Source organism: Capricornis sumatraensis, chromosome 22 (assembly GCF_032405125.1).
Source record: "Capricornis sumatraensis isolate serow.1 chromosome 22, serow.2, whole genome shotgun sequence".
NCBI lineage: Eukaryota > Metazoa > Chordata > Mammalia > Artiodactyla > Bovidae > Capricornis > Capricornis sumatraensis.
The window spans coordinates 25,581,182-25,600,350 of record NC_091090.1 but is presented as its reverse complement, the minus strand read 5'-3'; the positions used below and the strand labels follow the sequence as shown (position 1 = coordinate 25,600,350).

General features: G+C 42.2%; 1 protein-coding gene across 1 annotated transcript in view; it reads right to left on the bottom strand.

Moving 5' to 3' along the window:
• Positions 1–955: 955 nt before the first annotated feature.
• OPN5 (opsin 5) overlaps positions 956–19,169 on the bottom strand; it is a 32,560-nt gene continuing 14,346 nt past the window's right edge. Inside the window, exons 5-6 of the mRNA XM_068961127.1 lie at positions 4,494–4,735; positions 956–1,019 (exon numbers count right to left, since the gene is read on the bottom strand). Coding sequence (XP_068817228.1) covers positions 956–1,019; positions 4,494–4,735 — 306 coding nt within the window. The remainder of the gene's footprint in view (positions 1,020–4,493; positions 4,736–19,169) is intronic.

Below are 19,169 nucleotides of genomic sequence, written 5' to 3'. Positions count from 1 at the left end.
TGCTAATATATCTCTAAAGCTGCTTTAAACATGAAGACAAATTAAATCTGCCTATTGTAAAGAAATTGCACCAATATATGAGATATGAAAACATACAGTGAAATCACTCTATGCCATTTTTAACTGCATCTCTTTACCTGCAGACCTCACAAGGTATTTGTCAGAGGAAAAAGAATGAATGAAAGAAAGGACAAAGGTGACAAAGAACAAATGAATAAAAGGAACAACACGGCTATGTTCACTGCATTTGTTTCCTAAAGATTATAACTAGTAATACTCTATATCACCCACTGTATTAGTATGCAGAACTTAATCTGAGAAAAATTCCATGTGATTAAAATTATCATCAGTGGGAATTATTTTGGTCCTCAAATTCTGAGATAGAACTGTTTTCCATTTAGGGATTGAAGGCAAATTGGTTTCCCTAGAGGACTGCTTTGGGGCATCACTACCATTGGAGTGTGACCTCTCTCGGCAGGAGAAGAGATAGGCTGCAAGAATCAAGAGCATCTCCCAGTCAAAGAGTCACTGTCCAACACACAGTCTCTATAATCACCCACCTACATGAGCCCCAGAAACAGCCTCCCTGGCCCTACATTAATAATAATAATGCTGATATAATGAAATTAAGTATGCCCTAATAAATAAAATTTTTAAACATTGTCCTCAATATCTCAGGCTTGATACTTTGCATGACAATAGGCTTTAAAATAGAATTTTTTTAAAAAACCCAGGGAGGCTCATCCTACTAATATTCCTTAAAGTAGTAACTTATCATCTAGTTTCCATTTGGCCATTGGATTTCTCAGCAAGTCCTAGCAAGGAAAAAAAGGAAAAGTGTACAAAATATAAAAATATAATATCAAGAGAAAAGTGTGGTCACAACCAAACATTAAGAGCAGTGAAGAGGCAAGTAAGTGAATCATCGTGTCCATGAGTAATGCTGTGTCCATCTTCATACCTCCTGATGGATTTCCAGCACAGCAGAAGACTTCCTGACTGTGGTTACAGGGTGCAGCCTGGGCACAGGAGAAGAAAAATGCAATTTAATACATAACACACACACATATTTGTGTATATACACACAGTTATATACACATCAATATGATGATGATGTCAAACTTGAGTACCATGAAGATTATTTGTACAAAACTTGAATTTCAAAGAGATGGGAAATAGTAATCAATTTAGAATATTCAAAGTCAAGAAATTCCTTGAGCAGAGCTTTCCAAAAGCAAGGCACATTTCCTGTGCCCTAGTGAGTTTCCCGTCCTCTAAGACAAAATTCACTGCACACAACCTACCACTGAATTGGGCCCAGTGACTCACCCAACGAAGGTGGTCAGGGGAGGCTTGATTACAAGCAATGCCAGAGTTTGGGGCTTTGTTCTTCATTTTTACTAAGATATTAGGGATGTAGAACGCCTCGGTCCTTCACTATGCACCTCCAGAGTCTTCTGAACATGTCTATTCCGTCTACAATTGGCCTTGCATCTGAAGTCTGGGTCACCTGTTACCGGTGATGAGTGGACTCGTCAGTCCTTAGGTGAGGTGGAAGGCCTGTGACTTCAAGAGCTGCAGTGTCAATGTCTTCCTTCCCCAGACTCTGGTTCACTGACTTTCAGTCATGGCTGTGTGTGTGAATCATCCAGGGGAAATAACCAACCTAACAACTGAAACTCGGACCCTATCCAGACCAATTAAATCCAAATTTCTGCAGATGGATCTAGGCAGCAGTATTTTTGCAAATTTCCCTGGGTGTTTCTAATACACAGCCAAGGTACAGAAACCCTGCTTGGAAAATATGGGAGGCTATTATGGATAGTGTACCCCATGGACTGTAGCCTACCAGGCTCCTCCATCCATGGGATTTTCCAAGCAAGAGTACTGGAGTGGGCTGCCATTTCCTTCTCCAAGGGATCTTCCCAACCCAGGGATCAAACCTGGGACTCCTGCCCTGCACACAGATGCTTTACCATCTGAGCCACCAGGCAAGCATTATGGATAATACAGTGCAGTGAATAATGACACTTAAAAAGGGGCTCTTGGGCACATTTTCCCCTTCAGTGCATCAGCTGCTACTGAAATCTCAGGAGACCTCAATTCAGAGGGGGGAGAAATGAGTTAACTTTTAATGAACTATTGCAATTACTCAAAATTTATTTCTACAATCTCATATTCAACACATTAGCTCTTTTATTTGAATTCAAAATATTTCCCAAGAGGGTCTCCCAGTAGGAGTAAATACATTTTAGAGCTCAGAAAAGGAAAGACCAAGGATTAAATGAATCCAGTTTAATTCAGTTGAGTTGTTCTGGTAGCACATGAACCACTCTGGACTGGTTTCCCATCACGACACCTTACTCTATAGTCCTCCACATTACCTATTTTCTTAGCTTCTTAATAAAAACAAAGACAAACAAGACTCCTTTTGTGTGTCTTCTTTGGAAAGCTAAAAAGAAAATTCTGGTGGCCACTTCTCCATCTTCTACCTCTCCCCCAAATAGATCTTTCTAGACTCTGAAACTCATCACACCTCTTCAGCATTTCTTCCCTGAAGATGCTCCAAGCTCTAGGCTCCACCCTGTTTTATCACCAGTAACTGATTTTTCCACCAAAAGCTGAAACTCTGGAGTAAGGAAGGCATCCTTGCCTTCCTCTATATTTCATATAAATAGCTAATAGGAGCAGGTGAATTGAGTTCTCTCTTGCCTGGTTGATTTTTCCAATGGTTTGTGGCCCTTAGTCACTTTCTTCCACATAAATTTTTTTCTCCTTTTATTTTGGGGTGTTGAATATTTATGTGCTACACTTGTGAGCAAATATACAGAACACAGAGTCAGTCTGAAGCACAATTACGAGGCACGTGAAATTTGCCTTCAGCCATGCCTGTCAAATTCCCATCTCCTTCAGAAGAAAAAGTGCCTCACTAATTTCTCCCACAACTGCTCTATTAAAACTATTCCCTCCACCTGCATTCATAATAGTATTAATAGCTGATGAGGGCAAAGTGACATTACATCCAAAGTAGATGCATTTTAGCATTTGAATTTAGGCTTCCCTGGTGGCTCAACTGGTAAAGAATCTGCCTGCAATGCGGGAGACCTGGGTTGGGAAGATCCCCTGGAGAAGAGAGAGGCTATCCACCCACTCCAGTATTCTGGCCCAGAGAATTTCATGGACTGTATAGTCCATGGGGTTGCAAAGAGTCAGACACAACTGAGTGACTTTCACTTCACTTCATTCAGTTCAACAGAGATGGTAATAACCACGACCAATGTGGAAGAAAAGAACACTAACACCACCTAGCTCTTTTTACATGGGCATTTTCTGTAATTACAACAACCTGAAAGAGGAAATCCTAGGTCATCCCAATCCAAGACTCTGAGTAGTTCATTTTCCCAAAGATATAGTTGTTGTTTGGGATTTCCCAGGTAAGAATCCTGGAGTGAGTTGCCATTTCCTTTTCCAGGGGATCTTCCCGACCCAGGGATTGAACCTGCACCTCCTGCATTGCAGGCGGAGTCTTTACCACTGAGCCAAAGAAGAAGCCCTATAAATAGCAAAATCCTTCTTAAATAGTGTTCTCCTACCTCCAGGCTGTGTATTCCTTCCCCTAGACCACAGCAGCAATGACAACACTACCTTTTGTTTTGTGCCTTTTAAATCTATTTTATTTGATGTTGTACCTATGTGCTAAGGAAATTCTGGGTCAAAAGATTTGTCCCTTGCTCAAGCACAGTGAAAGATCAGGGTCACAACCCACATCTTCCTCATTAGTTCCACCTTTTTCTGCTGCTCCATACACACTCAAGGAAAATGAAAACTATCTGGACCTCAGATGAGTAACAATTAAGGGGACTTCTCAACACTCCTCAGACCTGCAATTTGGAGCCTGTTCCACCTTCAAAGAAGACTGTCCCTGATTGAATATAGAAGATGCTGACTCAGTCTGAGCCTTTCCAGCCTTTAGGAAAAATGATGTTGGATCCCCAAATTCCCTGGTCCATTGTGTAGCAAAAGATGTCAAACAGGACATCAAAATCACAAAATGTAGGAGAAGGGAGTACAAAATGTAGATATTTTTCCCTGTTTAATTTTTTTTAATTATACTATATCAAACTAGACACTCCTTTCTGTTATGAAAAGTTAATTTGGGATCAATGACATGTGCACAGTACTCTTGGAGTGAGCTGAATCTGGTTCCACATAAGGAAGATGATGGATGCTCAAATGGGCATAGCTCCGTATCTTAGCTGCTCCACAATAAAAAACCGAATCACTGCTCTCACCCTCCACTCCTGTTGTCCAACTCCTCCATATCTGATTACTTGATTTCAGGAATTTTGGTGAACAGAAAATAAAGTCCTTCTCACATTCATCCTAAGTAATGAGCTCTAACCCTAAGAAGGCAGCATGTCCTGGTGGCTTGAACCCCCACGGAATTCTGAAACAAAGAGGGTGTCATTCATTTCCAGCTTCTGAAATTTTACCTGAAGTCTTCCAAAGATTTCTTCTTAGTGGCTTTCAAACCACCAGTTTGGCAACAGGCAAATTTGTAATCGATGACCTGGTAAATGATGGGGTTGTACATTGCTGCTGATTTTGCCAGGAGCGTTGGCACTACAGAGAGCTGTATAGGGATGGAGTCTGGCCGTCCGAAAGCTGACCACACAGAGACCACCGCGTAAGGAATCCAGGCGATCAGGAAGCCAGCGCAAATCAACATCGCCACCTGGAGAGGGAAAGCGACGGAGAACAAAATCGAGACACTTGGCGGAAATGATAGCGGATGGGGAGGAGCAGGTAGCCTGTTCACACCCAGGGAAGTCTGTCTACCGTCCTTTTATTTCTCTTGCCAGTGGGAATCATATCATATGGATTTCTGAGATATTCAGCCAGAAAAAGTAATGACTATTCTTACCCTATTCGCTGCATTCTCCGCTCCAGAATTTGAACGTACCCAAAAGACCCAACGTTTGACCCTATAAAAGCTGTCAGAATGTGCCTACATCGAGCAGGAAAAGCACGCTAAAAAGACATCCGTGCACCTGAAATTTCCAGACTTCTCAACCCACGTTCACTTGAAAACTAGATGAAGAATATGTTCACCTTGATGAAATTTTAAATCACCCACATTTGCCTCAGGAAACTTAGAAACTCTGCCTTTGTTTGAAATTCTAATAGGAATCTTCTTCAGAGATTTCTATGAAATGTAATTTCCTTCGGCTCAAGTTTTTCTCAAGTCTGAGGCTCAGGTAGTAGAAATCCACTCGCTACAGAGGAAAAGAGAGTCAGTGAATTCAAACCAAAGTGACTTTTTATGAAGTGAGACTTTCCCAGAAAGTACTTTTCTCTTTCACCAAATTATATTTACCTTTAGGAACCTCTTAACTTTTAGACCAAAGAATAGCTGGAGATGAGGTTTAACCCTCCTGACTAGGTCCTCACTACCTCCAATTCAGTTTCAGTTAAGAATGTAGTCTGACCCTGTAGTTATCCCACTTCAATCCAACAAATCTTCTTTAGCAAGTATTTTCTGTGAGATACTGTGTGGGTGCTGTGGGGACACCAGCAGGCTTTCCCGCCTTGGCTCCACCCCTCTACAGCAGTCCCCAGCCTTTTTGGCACCAGGGACCAGTTTCATGGAAGACGATCTTTCCACGGACCGGTGAGGGGGATAGTCTCGGGACGATTCGAGCACACTTACATTCATTGTGCACTTTATTTCTATTACTATTACAACAGCACCATCTCAGATCATCCGATGTTCGATCCCGGAAGTTGAGGACCCCTTCTCTAAAACACAAACAACAGCTCAACAAAGCTGAATATGGTTTAAGTGCCAGCTTGGAGGAGGACAAAGTTACATGCTATGGAGAAAAGTAAGAAACAATCGCAGGAGGAAGGTGGAATTCAACCTACACGTTGGCAAGTGGAAACAAAGGAACATGAGACCAGAACAAGCAAAGGCAAAGACAGCTATGTGTGAGGTTTGTACAGGACCTAGTGAGCTTCGCTTTGGTGTATGAGCAAACAACAAAGGGAGATGAGACTGGAAAGAAAGATAACATCCACGCTCTCAAGGGTCTGTAAAACCTACTACTGAGCTTGCACTGAATTCCATGTGCCTGAAAGCACTAGTAGGATTTTGGGCAGGAGACATATGAGAGGCGTGTTTAGGAAGATTAACCCGTAAAAGAAAATGTGGCTGGAAAACACAGGAAGCAGAAAGGTCATTGTTTATGCATTCAGCCGACAAGCATGACAGAGCATCTCCTGCATGTTTGTGTTGAGGATAATGAACAAAGCAGATGCATCCCTCCTCACCTAGAATTTCCATTCTGAGCAGGTTTGTTAAGGCCATAATCTAAACAAGAAACAAGAGGGATCTTCATGAGAGTTCTTTAGACTTGAAAAGGAAGTCCAAGCCTTGGGTTTTATTTTAATCTGGAGCTATTTCAGGCCCTAGTTGAGAGGTGACCTAACTTCAAAGCTTCCTTACACTGTTATCTACTAGACTATTCTTTCTGTAAAATGAATAATGAAATATACTCAAACATGCCCTCTGTGTGATGAAGATCTGGTGTTGTTCATTTGTATTTATTTTCCTGTTTCCCTTGTACCTTTGGTTAGCACTGCCAACATCCCTTCTGCCTTGTATAGTCTTTTGTGGAGTTAGTGTCATAGGAATTACATGAGCCCGGTCTAACCAATGGACTGCGGGCTCCTGGCTACAGTCGTAGGAACAAGGTTGGACTTTTGACTATTAACAGCATAATCAGATCCACCTTGGGATTTCATAAAGCAGTTTTAGGAAAAGTCAGATTTCCTTTTATCTTTGAGTTCCCTACAGCCCTGGGAGGATGAGAGGATGGAACTATTTGAGGTCAGGTACCGCTTCCTCTTTCAGGCCCCATGCCCTCATTTAAGAAGTAAAATAGGGACTTCCCTGGTGGTCCAGTGGTTAAGAATCTGCCTTCCAATGCAGGGGATGTGGGTTCAATCCCTCATGAGGGAACTAAGATCCCACATGCCACAGGGCAGCTAAGCCCCTCCACCACAACTAGAGACGCCTATGCCTATGAATGAAGAGACTGCAAGCCACAACGGGAACCTGATGCAATTAAATAAATAAATATTTTTTAAAAGAAGTAAAATAACAGTTCCCATCAATAAAGTCACAACAAGCTGGTGTGGAGGATCAAGGATGAGGAATGAGATACCAAATGTTTTCTTAATAATAGTTAAAGCGGCAATATTTGTGCATGTTTTTTTGTTTTTGAAATTCAACTGGAAAAGTTTTCCTTATAACAAAGTCATCTGTGTGCAGTATGCTTTTGCAGAGCTGAGCTATTGTATGCAAGAAATGGTCTGTACCCCTCAGTCTTCTTGACCTGTGGAACAGCCTGTCAGTAGGATGTGCTTGCCCTGGGAACCCCATATTTGTCAGGAGTCTCAAGGAGGAAGCATAAGAAATCCACCAGAAAGTCTCAGGTTCTAAAGTTCTACCCAAAAAGTTCAGGCTCATCTCTAAATATTAACAGCAGAAGAGAAAAACCTCAGCAATATCCATTTTGCTGTGACAATCGAAATCCCAAGCAGATGAATCAAATGAGACCAGACCTCGTGGACATCCTGAAGCCCCGAGTTAGGGTCCTGGACCAAAATTCTCACCTGTGCTCAGCAGTTATCAAGACCTAAAGTACACGTGCAACTCTCCAGCTTGCTTGCTTTCCCACCCTTCTGCAGAAGCTAACCCAGGAGAAATTGTATTTGGTTTGGTCTGTGACTTTTTTTGTAAATTGACTGGATGTCTCAAAGCTCACAGTGAGGGTCTTTTTTTTTCCCTCCTAAATCCCCAAATAAACAATAACAATATAAATAAAGCTTGCTTTCGCAGATGTCTGGAAACTTAACATAGCTCCATCCTTTTTCCTTTGGTGAGTCATAAGATGGTTTCACAGTATCTCAAAAGCTGTTTTCTGTGTTGCTGCCAAAGTCATTGACAAAAAATAGACTAGCTCTTAGTCCATAATATTTTCTACATTTTGCATATTTCCTTTTTTATGGGCGTGTGCAATGGGGAACAGTAAAGACTTAAGACATTTGCATTTTGTTATCCTTTTTAAAAGGAGAGAAGAGAATTAAAATATACCAAACCTTTTAAATACATAGCAAATGAACCCATGTGGTTTTTCTGAGACTTGAATAAAGTTAAATACTTTAAACTGAATGACTAGAAATCAAGTTTTAAAGTAGAAAGAGGGGAAAAAACTTAGATCTCAAAGTACTGCATAATGTTACTTATGTTTTTGAAGTGAAAATGCAGTTAACACGAGGCACAATCATTTTCTATAACCTTCTCATGTCAAAATATACTCCACAAAATGTTAAACATTGAAATATTAAATATGAAAGTTACTTTAGGAGAGACTACAAAAATTTGCAAAACTTTCACTGTGACAGTTTTCCCAGAAATTGTTTTGTCTTTGTTGAATTTGTTACAATATTGCTTCTGTTTAATGTTTTGGCTTTCTGACTGTGTGGCATGTGGGATCTGAGCTCCCAAAACAGGGATCAAACCCACACCCCATGAATTGAAAGGTGAAGTCTTAACCACTAGACTGCCAGGGTAGTCCCTCCCCAAAACTTTCTACTTAACTTGGAACACATTTAATCTTCCCACCAGTTTGTTCTTTACTTTCCACATTTCTAAATGTGTCTTCATTTCTATTTTCTAAAACTTCTCTCCTAAGCATCTGTAAACCAGTTCTAATACAGGCACCTGTACCATCAGTCTCTTCTAAGTTGTTTATTTTTTAATTGCTTCATTTTTATCACTGTCTTTTGGTTCACTGAGAGAGGAGTAAAACTTCAAATTCTTAAATTAGACCATTTTTGTGGGAGGAAATTCACAGAATATGTGTTTAGCTTCTACAAAAGAATCACACATCTGCAACCCAGTTGATTTTAAATATATCTTGCTGCAGAAGACCAAGAAATACCAGTATGTTACAGCTATGGTTCAAGCTGGTATTAAGTGTCACACAAGCAAAACTCCCCACCATGGATCAATTCCAGTGAATTAACCAATTAAAGCAAGAATAGAATAGGGATGAAAAGGCTTTATAAGCCTCTCCCTCTGACCTGAGACATTACAGCAGAGTTTTCCAAGAAGGAAAGTCCTCTGTCTTGTTGGTGTGCAGAGGCAGCGTGGAATAGTGGGAAAGTCTGACATGGAGGTGGGCTTCCCAAGTGGTGGAGGGGTAAAGAATCTGCCTGCCAATGCGGGGGACACAGGAGACTCAGGTTCAAGCCCTGGGCCAGGAAGATCCCCTAGAGGAGGAAATGGCAACCCACTCCAGTATTTTTGCCTGGAAAATTCCATGGATAGAGGAGGGATACAGTGCATGGGGTTGCAAAGAGTCAGACACAACTGAGTGACTGAGCACAAACACACACACATGCACACACACACACACACACTCTGACATGGAAGTGCTCAGGGGTTTGGATTCCAATCCCCATTCATCTCCACTGAGCACTGTGAGGGACTCCTTGACTCACAAGCCCTGCCACCTTAGTTCCTTCCTCCTTTGCCCAGATATAAATAAGACTTCAGCCAACACTTGAAGCTGCGTGCTACCTTGGATAACAAAAGAGATGAGGAAATGACTGGATGTGAAAGTGAAGGCCCTGAGTCAGGGCCAAAGAGATGGGATAAATTCCCCAGCAAGAACGACGCTGAATCACACTCCACAACCAGATAGACTACCGATAACAAAGAAATTTCAGTAGCTGGGATGAGATCAGGTCCCAAGAAGAGAAATCACCACATCTGTGCATTGAAAGACAGGGCAGGGAGGGGGTGCCACCTGCCAACAGAAAGCCTACAGCTGGCAGGAGCACAGGCAGGATCAGATCTGGTTTTCCTCTTTGGGGTCTAGCCAGCAAGTATATGGATTTGTTCCCAACCAGAGGGGAAAATGATATTAAAAGATAGCATTGCAGTGATAAGTGTCAGTTGTGAGACTACAGTCCTCCACATGTGGGCAGCCTGCCATTGAGAGATGGCACAGAGGGAGCTGGACAATGGTGACCTATCTTCCTTGGCACTCTATTCCCTCATCTATACAAAAGCGGGGTAGTAATATTTCGCTTTCACATCACCTTTAAGAAATTAAGTAATTTGACCATTCCAAACACGTCTAGTTTGAGTTTCCTCTTTCCTTCTATTTCATCAGCAGAATGATGACAAAGGCCAATTGTCTCAGGCCCACCTTCATACACTGATAAAAAAAATTTTTTTTTTCTGAAAGCCCCAATACATCTGTTAGCCCTGGTTGTGATCCAACTAAAAATATTAATTCATACTTTTTTAAAAAAAGTAGAGAAAGAGGAGGAGTCTTCACTTCCCAGCTGCAGTTTTCTCACATCTTGAAACACCGCTACTCCATGAACAAGCGAAAGCTGTGACCAGAAGCAGTGGATGTAAATTAGGTCATGTCACTCTGCGCATCTGTGTTTGGGGCTCTGAGTCTAAAACTGAACCCAATATTCCCTGACGAGGCAGTGGCTGGCTTACAGAACAGAACATACAGATTTCTAAATACCAAGTTCCACCAAACAAGGGAGACCTCACTATTCACTCCAGATGAACCGAGGCCTCCGAGGTGGGGTTACGGCTATTCAGAGGCCAACGCATGCACAGTCCAAAGGCCCAGAGATATTAGTAACGAAAGCTATTTCCGCAGACTTTTGAACCACCCAACCACGCTAGCCATTTCCATAGCAATGCTTTTTGTCTTTCGTGGCTGTCACTCAACATAGTCCCCTAAGAGCTGCCTCCTAGAACCTGGTGGGATTTCAGGGACAAAGGAGCGCAGATCCACTAGGAGGAAACAGCTCCCTGGGCAGGTCAGGGAGGCCTGAGGACAGCCTGGAATTCCACGGAGCAGAAGCTCTGGGCTCCAGCCTCCACTGCGCCCCCATCACCCATCTGCCTTCCTGTCTCTACAAACATCATTCTCTGGGTCCCCTCACCCCACCCCTAGAATCGCACACCCAGAAGCTACCTTGCAACACCCCGCCCGGCCCCTCCACCCCAACCGATCCACACGTGGGGCCACCAAACACAGCGGTCCCAGCAGGAATTCTGTTTACCCGAACAATGTCATCTGACCCAGCCCCGATCTGGTCACTGATACTGAGCAGCTAGTTACTGATACCGTGCATCAGCTCTCAGGGTTCAAGCTGCACACGGCTGCCACTCTGATGTCTGGGGCCAAGGGCCTGCCTCATTTGGGAGGCCACGGCACAGTGGCGGGGGGACACACAGGGGACCTGAGGGTGGCACCAAGGTCCCCAGCTGGGCTTCATGGGCAGCATCGCCCACTTGCCCAGCACTGAGCTGAGCTCCCTGTAATATATAGTAGGCTCCCAAGAGCTGTCTGTTTTACACATGAGAGTGTATACATGTCAATCCCAGTCTCCCAGTCCACCCTCATTCCTCTCCCAACCATGTCCACACATCCATTCATTCTCTTGAGGCATGGTATTAAGTCCTGGGGACACAAAATGAACCAAAAGACATGGCTGTTACCCCCATGGGCCTTACTGACTAGTAGCAAAGACAGACATTGACTAAACAGTCACAAAATAGGTATGCAATTGCAAGTTAATTTTAAATTGTGGCAAATTCTAATAGGAAAATGTAAAAGCAACAATGAAACATTTATATAGGAGGATTTGAATTCAATTCATAGACTGCTTCTATGGGAAAAAACATTTAAGCTAAGAACAAATAAGAAGAACCAGAAAAAAGGAATTCATTAATTAGTTTAAAAAAGAAATACAATTCAGCTTTCCCACCAACTGCCCTCAGAGTCCACGTGGGGGTCCTCTGACTCTGAACCCTCAATAATAAATTATTCAATGAGCAATACTGAAGAGGAGTCTTTTGAAGGAAGCAGAGGTTTTTTAGTTTTAAAAAGACTTCAGGGACTTCTGAAGTGGTCCAGTGGTTAAGACTCCTTGCTCACAGTGCAGGGGGCATGGGTTCGATCCTTGGTCAGGGAACTGAGCTCCCATGTGCCATCTGGCACAGCCAAATAAAAACAAAGTTATCTTAAAAAGGCTTCACAGTCAATATGAAAAAAAAACAAACAAAACAAAATACCTCCTTGGGTATACAAGGAACAGACGCCCTCAAGCCAGGGGTCAAGAGAACGGTTAACACTGATCAAGGTAATTATGTTAACACAGTGTATTCAATTACTGGTCATCCCAGCAATCCTGATTGGGCATCTCACAGATGCCAGGCACTGGAGAACTAGAGCAGACAGCACTTGCCCTCATCCAGCTACTGTCTCGTAAAAAAGAGCCACAAGGCTGTGTCATTCAAAAAAGTGAACGTGCGACTTCCCTCATGGTCCAGAGGTTAAATTAAGACTGAGCTCCCAGTGCAGGGGCCATGGGTTCAATCCATGGTAGGCAAAGTTCCACAGGCCACAGAGAGTCACCAAAAGAAAACCAAAGAGGATAGGCCAAGTGCTCTGACGGCTGACAGCAGAGGGACTTCAACAAGCCAGGAGGGATCAGAAAGGTCTCCTGCTAGAAAGAGACATTAAGAGATACCCAGGTGTCCACAGGATCTAGATATTAACTACAGGCCTGGGATATTGTGGACAATCTGTGTGTGTTGCGTACATGTTCAGGCACTTAATTGTGTCCAACTCGTTGTGACCCTATGGACTATAGCCTGCCAGGCTCCTCTGTCCATGGGATTTTCCAGGGAAGAATACTGAAGTGGTTGCCATTACGTCCTCCAGGGGATCTTCCCAACCCAGGGATTGAACCCACATCTACTGCATTGGCAGGAGGAATCTTTACCACTGAGCCACCGGGAAAGCCCTCAGGTATGTGTCAAGTGAATAAATATGAGGTACAAATATACACAACATAGTAATATACAGAAATATTCATCAAAGCTTCTTTTATTTCCTTCCTGTTACCCTACCATCCCCTTTGTTAAAGCAGCAGCAAAAGTGTTCACTACAACAGCACAAAGGTTTTTACAAGCAGAAATGCCCAAAGAAGTAAAACATTCATTTTTCAGCTTCTGAATTTCAAAATAGAAATTTGAAACTTACAAGAGAGGAAACAGTTGAGAGAAAAGGGTTTTGAGTATGACAAAAATGACTTTGAGTATTTACAATCAGAGACGTGTAAGACTAGAGGCATTAAGTGTACTTACTGTGTGGACATGTCAAAGGGATGTACATGGATTTAGGAGCCAGTTTTCCAAGCCCACAGCAAGTCAAGGGCCTGTAGCTCTTAGCAAGGGAGAACCTCAGAGAAGCTAGTAACTTACCTTGAGAAGCTGTCCTGAAAATACTTCACTGAACTAAGCACAGGGAGGAGCAATAGACTCTCAATACATTTGCAAGAGCAGAAAGCTCATGCCTCACTTCCTAGGGTGCCAGCCAAGTGGGGAAGTAGCTCAAATTTCTAATGCACCCAAAGAGCTCTTAACAGTTGAAAGAGATAGGATGCAAAGTGACTCATGACAATGGATGCCTGAGGCCAGAAGGAGCTAGGGTCAATAAACTGACAACAACCAAACCAAGAGCCCCACCCATGGGTCCCACAGAGTTACAGAGACCTCTCTGGAACTTACATAGAGTCTAGGAAGAGGCAGAAAACCTGATTCAACTGAATTTATCCTGATGCTGTAATGTTGTTTGTTTTACAAGGTCAAATGCAGGCATAAAAATGAGATTGTATTGTGTCAGAAGAATAAAAGAGGTGTTTTGTTTTGTTTTGTTGATTTCTTTGTTTTTTTATTTTGCACACCTCTGCAATTTTGGTAATCTGTGAAATTTCACCCTGCTATAAAAGTCTGGCAAAACCATTTTTTAATTAATCAGAAGGAAATTATAATGTGGAGAAAGGTTTATAGCTAGAACATCCATATTTAAGCTGATGAGATCAGACTGGCAAAATGTAGGCCTCGATAATTACCCACCTAGAAATAATTAGAGGACATCAAAAATGAATGATTTTGATCCCATAATGCAGTGAAGTGGCCTTTAAGTAATAAGCTTTTAGACCAAGCCATTCTGGAGATCAGAAAGCGCCAAGCGAACAAGCAAACTCCTGATCCCAAGAGGTAGTGGAATGAGGACAAGGTTTCTAAAATTATGAAAAGGTCCAGTGAAGGGTTTTCTACTTATTTTTACTCAGTACAAAAAAAAAAAAGGATAAAAATTAAATAGTATTTTAAAACAGCTTAAATTTAGTAAAGAAGGTGCCACAGTAGAAAGATGTGTTTATTTTTCAATATAGGTCGAACTGTGACAAATTTTTTGCACAAATGAGAATAATTAGAGATGTATTTTTAGATTATATTGATACAGACTTTATATATACAAATGAATTATAGATGTAATACAAAATATTACATGTGTTAAATGTCAGTCATGTCCGACTCTTTGCAACCCCATGGACTGTAGCCTGCCAAGCTCCTCTGTCCATGGAATTCTCTAGGAAAGAATACTGGAGGAGTGGGTTGCTATCCCCTTCTCCAGGGGATCTTCTTGATCCAGGGATTAAACCCAGGTCTCCCACGTTGCAGGCAGATTCTTTACCATCTGAGCCACCACAGAAGCCCAAAATCTAATATAGACATCATATATAATATAGTATCATTTAGAATACATGTTAGAAACTACATATAAAATAAAATCATACGCATACATGCCTACAGGTTTCCTTTAGCATCACTTTGGTTAATCTGGTCTCGGTGAGCCTGACTGTTTGGTTTACTTAGCGCAGGTTAAGGAGAATGATAACAATATGTCAAGTTTGGGATTGACATATGCATACCACTATATTTAAAACAGATAACCAACAAGGACCTACTGTATAAAACAGGGGACTCTGCTCAAAAGTCTGTAATAACCTAAATGGGAAAAAAATTTGAAAAAAGAATAGATACATATATATGTATAACCGAATCATTCTGCTGTACACCTGAAACTAGCAACATTGTTAATCAATTATACCCCAATATAAATTTTTTTTAAATTATATAAAAATAAATACCAAAAAAATGCATTAAACTGTACACCACTGTGCTTGCATGTATATGCATAATAAGCTTCAGAAATTCTAATGAGCTGCCTACCCTCAAGAGTACACAAAGAACCAATTTCTAGAATGTTGGTAAAAACTGGCCATTAGTAGGCTGAGCCGAGGAATTCAACTAAGGAGAGAGAGGCTGATGAGTAACAGACTCAGAGAAACAGGAGAAGGACCTCATGGGTAGGTGAATCTAGACTCACTGCTCAAGAGCAGCCAAAGGTCTCAAAGCCAGTAACCCTGAGGGATGGAAGGAGGAGAGGACGCCGTGTGACATCTCAGTAGCTTCACGTCACGCCTTCATGACATACAGGGCTGCAAGGCTAACTGAGATCAGACACCCGTGTGACAGACATCATCTTGTTCCCTGGGCATACCTCCACGAACTGCTGAAAACAAACACGTTATCTCTTTTGTATTCACCCAGTTTCTAGAACAACGTATGCGTGCTAAGTCGCTTCAGTCATGTCCGATGCTTTGCAACCCTATGGACTGTAGCCTGCCAGGCTCCTCTGTCCATGGGATTCTCCAGGCAAGAATATTGGAGTGGGTTGCCAGGCCCTCCTTCAGGGGATCTTCCCAACCCAGGGATCAAACCTGTGTCTCTTATGTCTCCTGCATTGGCAGGCAGGTTCTTTACTACTACTACTCATGCCACCTGGAACAATACTTGGTACCAAGTAATATTTGGAGGAAGTGAAATCCACATTTAACTTGGATTAATTTATTGGCATTAATTTTTTTTTTTGCATCACAGACAAGAGCTAAAGGAAGAATGGGAAATGAGGAGCTTAATTCACGATCCTGCATTTATGGAAATATTTTTCTTACTTAACACCTGATTATAAGCTAGAAGTAGATCATGATTCCTGATGCTGCATTTTTGTCCAGCATCTATTTTTAGGTTACTTTTGGCTCTATTTTAAGGTTATCAGTATAGATTTAGAATGATGGAAACTTCTTTCAGACTCCCTCCTACTCAAATGTGGAGTTTAGGGAGTAGAGATCAATTGGAACCATCAAGAATCTCTAGCTCATGAGAATTCGCTGGTGGTCCAGTGCTTAAGACTTGACCCTGGCCCAGGTTCAATCCCTGGTTGGGGAACTAAGATCCCACAAGCCACGTAATGAGGCCAAAAGAAAAAAGAAAGAACTCTAGCTCACACTGTGCAACAAATAGGTCCTTGCACATTAAGAACTCTGAAATGGGGGACGAAAAATATTACTTGGACAAAAGTTTTGCCTTATTAGGAAGCTACTTGTGGTCTGGAGGGAACTGTGTTACTCCTGGGTCCTGCGGCCAGCAGTCTCCAGGGTAGGTTGCAAGGAAACTTGAAGATGGTTATCAATCAACATGATGGATTGGGATACCAGAAGGATTAGAACTTCCTTTTTTTTTTTTTTTTTTGACCCCATCATGAAGAATGTGGGATCTTAGTTCCCCAACCAGTGATTGAACCCACACTCCCCATACTTGAACCTTTGAAGTCTTAACAACTGAACCCATAGGGAAGTCCTTACATCAACCTTTAACTTTCAAATATAAGATAGAAACTAGAGTGTACCAATATTAAAAACACCGCTTGGTGAAAAGACAACCCTCAGAATGGGAGAAAATAGTAGCAAATGAAACAACTGACAATGGATTAATTTCCAAAATATACAAGCAGCTCATACAAGCCCCTGGTGGCTCAGATAGTAAAGCATCTGCCTGCAATGCAGGAGACTTGGGTTCAACCCCTGCATCAGGAAGATCCCCTGGAGAAGGAAATGGCACCCCACTCCAGTACTCTTGCCTGGAAAATTCCATGGATGGAGAGCCCAGTGGGCTACACAGTCCATGGGGTCTCAAAGAGTCAGACACAACTGAGCAACTTCACTTTCTTTTCACTTTCGTACAACTCAATACTAGAAAAACAAACAACCCAATCAAAAAGTGGGAAAAAGACCTAAACATACATTTCTCCAAAGAAAACATACAGATGGCTAACAAACCCATGAAAAGATGCTCAACACCGCTCATTATTAGAGAAATGCAAATCAAAACTACATGAGATATCACCTCACACCAGTCAGAATGGCCATCATCAAAAGGTCTACAAACAATAAATGCTGGAGAGGGTGTGGAGAAAAGGGAAGGCTCTTGCACTGTTGCTGGAAATGTAAATTGATACAGCCACTATGGAAGACGGTACAGAGATTCCTTAAAAAACTAGGAATAAAACCACCATATGACCCAGCAATTCCATGCCTAGGCCTAAACCCTGAGGAAACCAAAATTGAAAAAGACACATGCATCCCAATGTGCACTGCACTACTACTTACAATAGCTAGAACATGGAAGCAACCTTGATGTCCCTCAGCAGATGAGTGGGTGAAGAAGGTGTGGTGTATATACACAATGGAATATTGCTCGGCCATAAAAAAGAACGCATTTGAGTCAGTTCTGATGAGGTGAATGAACCCAGAACCTACTATACAGAGTGAAGTGAGTCAGAAAGAGAAAGATAAATACCATACTCTAATGCATATATCTAGAAGAATGGTACTGAAGAATTTATTTACAGGGCAGCAATGGAGAAACAGACATAGAGAACAGACTTATGGACGTGGGGAGAGGCAAGGAGACGGTGAGCTGTATGGAAAGAGTAACACGGAAACTTACATTATCATATGTACAATAGACAGCCAACGGGAATTTGCTGTATGGCTCAGGGAAACTCAAAAAGGGTCTCTGTATCAACCTAGAGGGGTGGGTTGGGGAGGAAGATGGGAGGGAGGTTCAAAAGGGAGGGGATGTATGTATACCTATAGCTGATTCATGTTGAGGTTTGACAGAAAACAAAATTCTGTAAAGCAATTATCCTTCAATAAAAAAAGAAAATAAAGAAAAGAAACAGAAAAAAAAAAACAACTTGATGGTGCAACATGGCATTTATATTGAGATTGCTGAAAAATATTTTTCAGTGTAAAGGTGAGATGTGATGAAAGTGTACAAACCACTTGCATTAGGCTTTACTTGAATTCCTGCAGGTCAGGAAAGAAAAGCAGAGCTACAGTTTCTTTGGGCTCCCCTGGTGGCTCAAAGTGTCTGCCAGTGCAGGAAAGGCGGGAGACAAGGATTCAATTCCTGGGTCGGGAAGATCCCCTGGAGAAGGACATGGCAACCCACTCCAGTATTCTTGCCTGCAAAATCCCATGGACAGAGGAAGCTGGCAGGCTACAGTCCATGAGATCACAAAAGAGTCGGACACAACTTAGCGAGTAAACCAACAAACCGATGGTTTCTTTACCATCATCTACGCACCAGATGACAGGATAATAGGCTTATTTCACTGAATTCCCACCACAGCCCAGAGAGACAGACGTTACTATTCCTGTTACACAAGATTCAAAGTATCTACCTCTGGGTCACAAGCCTTGCAAAAAATCCAAACCCTTGTCTGTTTTCAGATCATCTGCTCTTTTACAGAGCACCACAATATCTGATGGCTCAGGTAGTAAAGAATCTACCTGCAGTGCAGGAGACCTGGGTTAGATCTCTGGGTGGGGAAGACCCTCTGGAGAAGGGAATGGCTACCCATTCTTGCCCAGGAAATTCCATGGACAGAAGAGCCTCACAGGCTACATCCATGGTGTTGCAAAGAGTGGGACACGACTGAGCAACTGACACTAATATTTGAAGGACTGCCAACTCTGAGACTAGCATTTCCCAAGGGACTCAATGCTGCAGAAACTCCTCTTGTGTGAAGAACACATAAGGAAGCAGACACAGTAAGCTCTTACTGTATAAATAAGGGATGTCCATAATCATGCCCATCAAAGTCCATGTGTGTGTACCTGCTCAGTCACTTCAGTAGTGTCCGACTCTTTGTGACCCTGTGGACTATAGCCCACCAGGCTCCTCTGTTGATAGGATTCTCCAGGCAAGAATACTGGAGTGGGTTGCCATGCCCTCCTCCAGACCAAAGTCCATACGAAACATTAAATACCGAGGCATTTTATGAGTCATGAAAGTTATTATT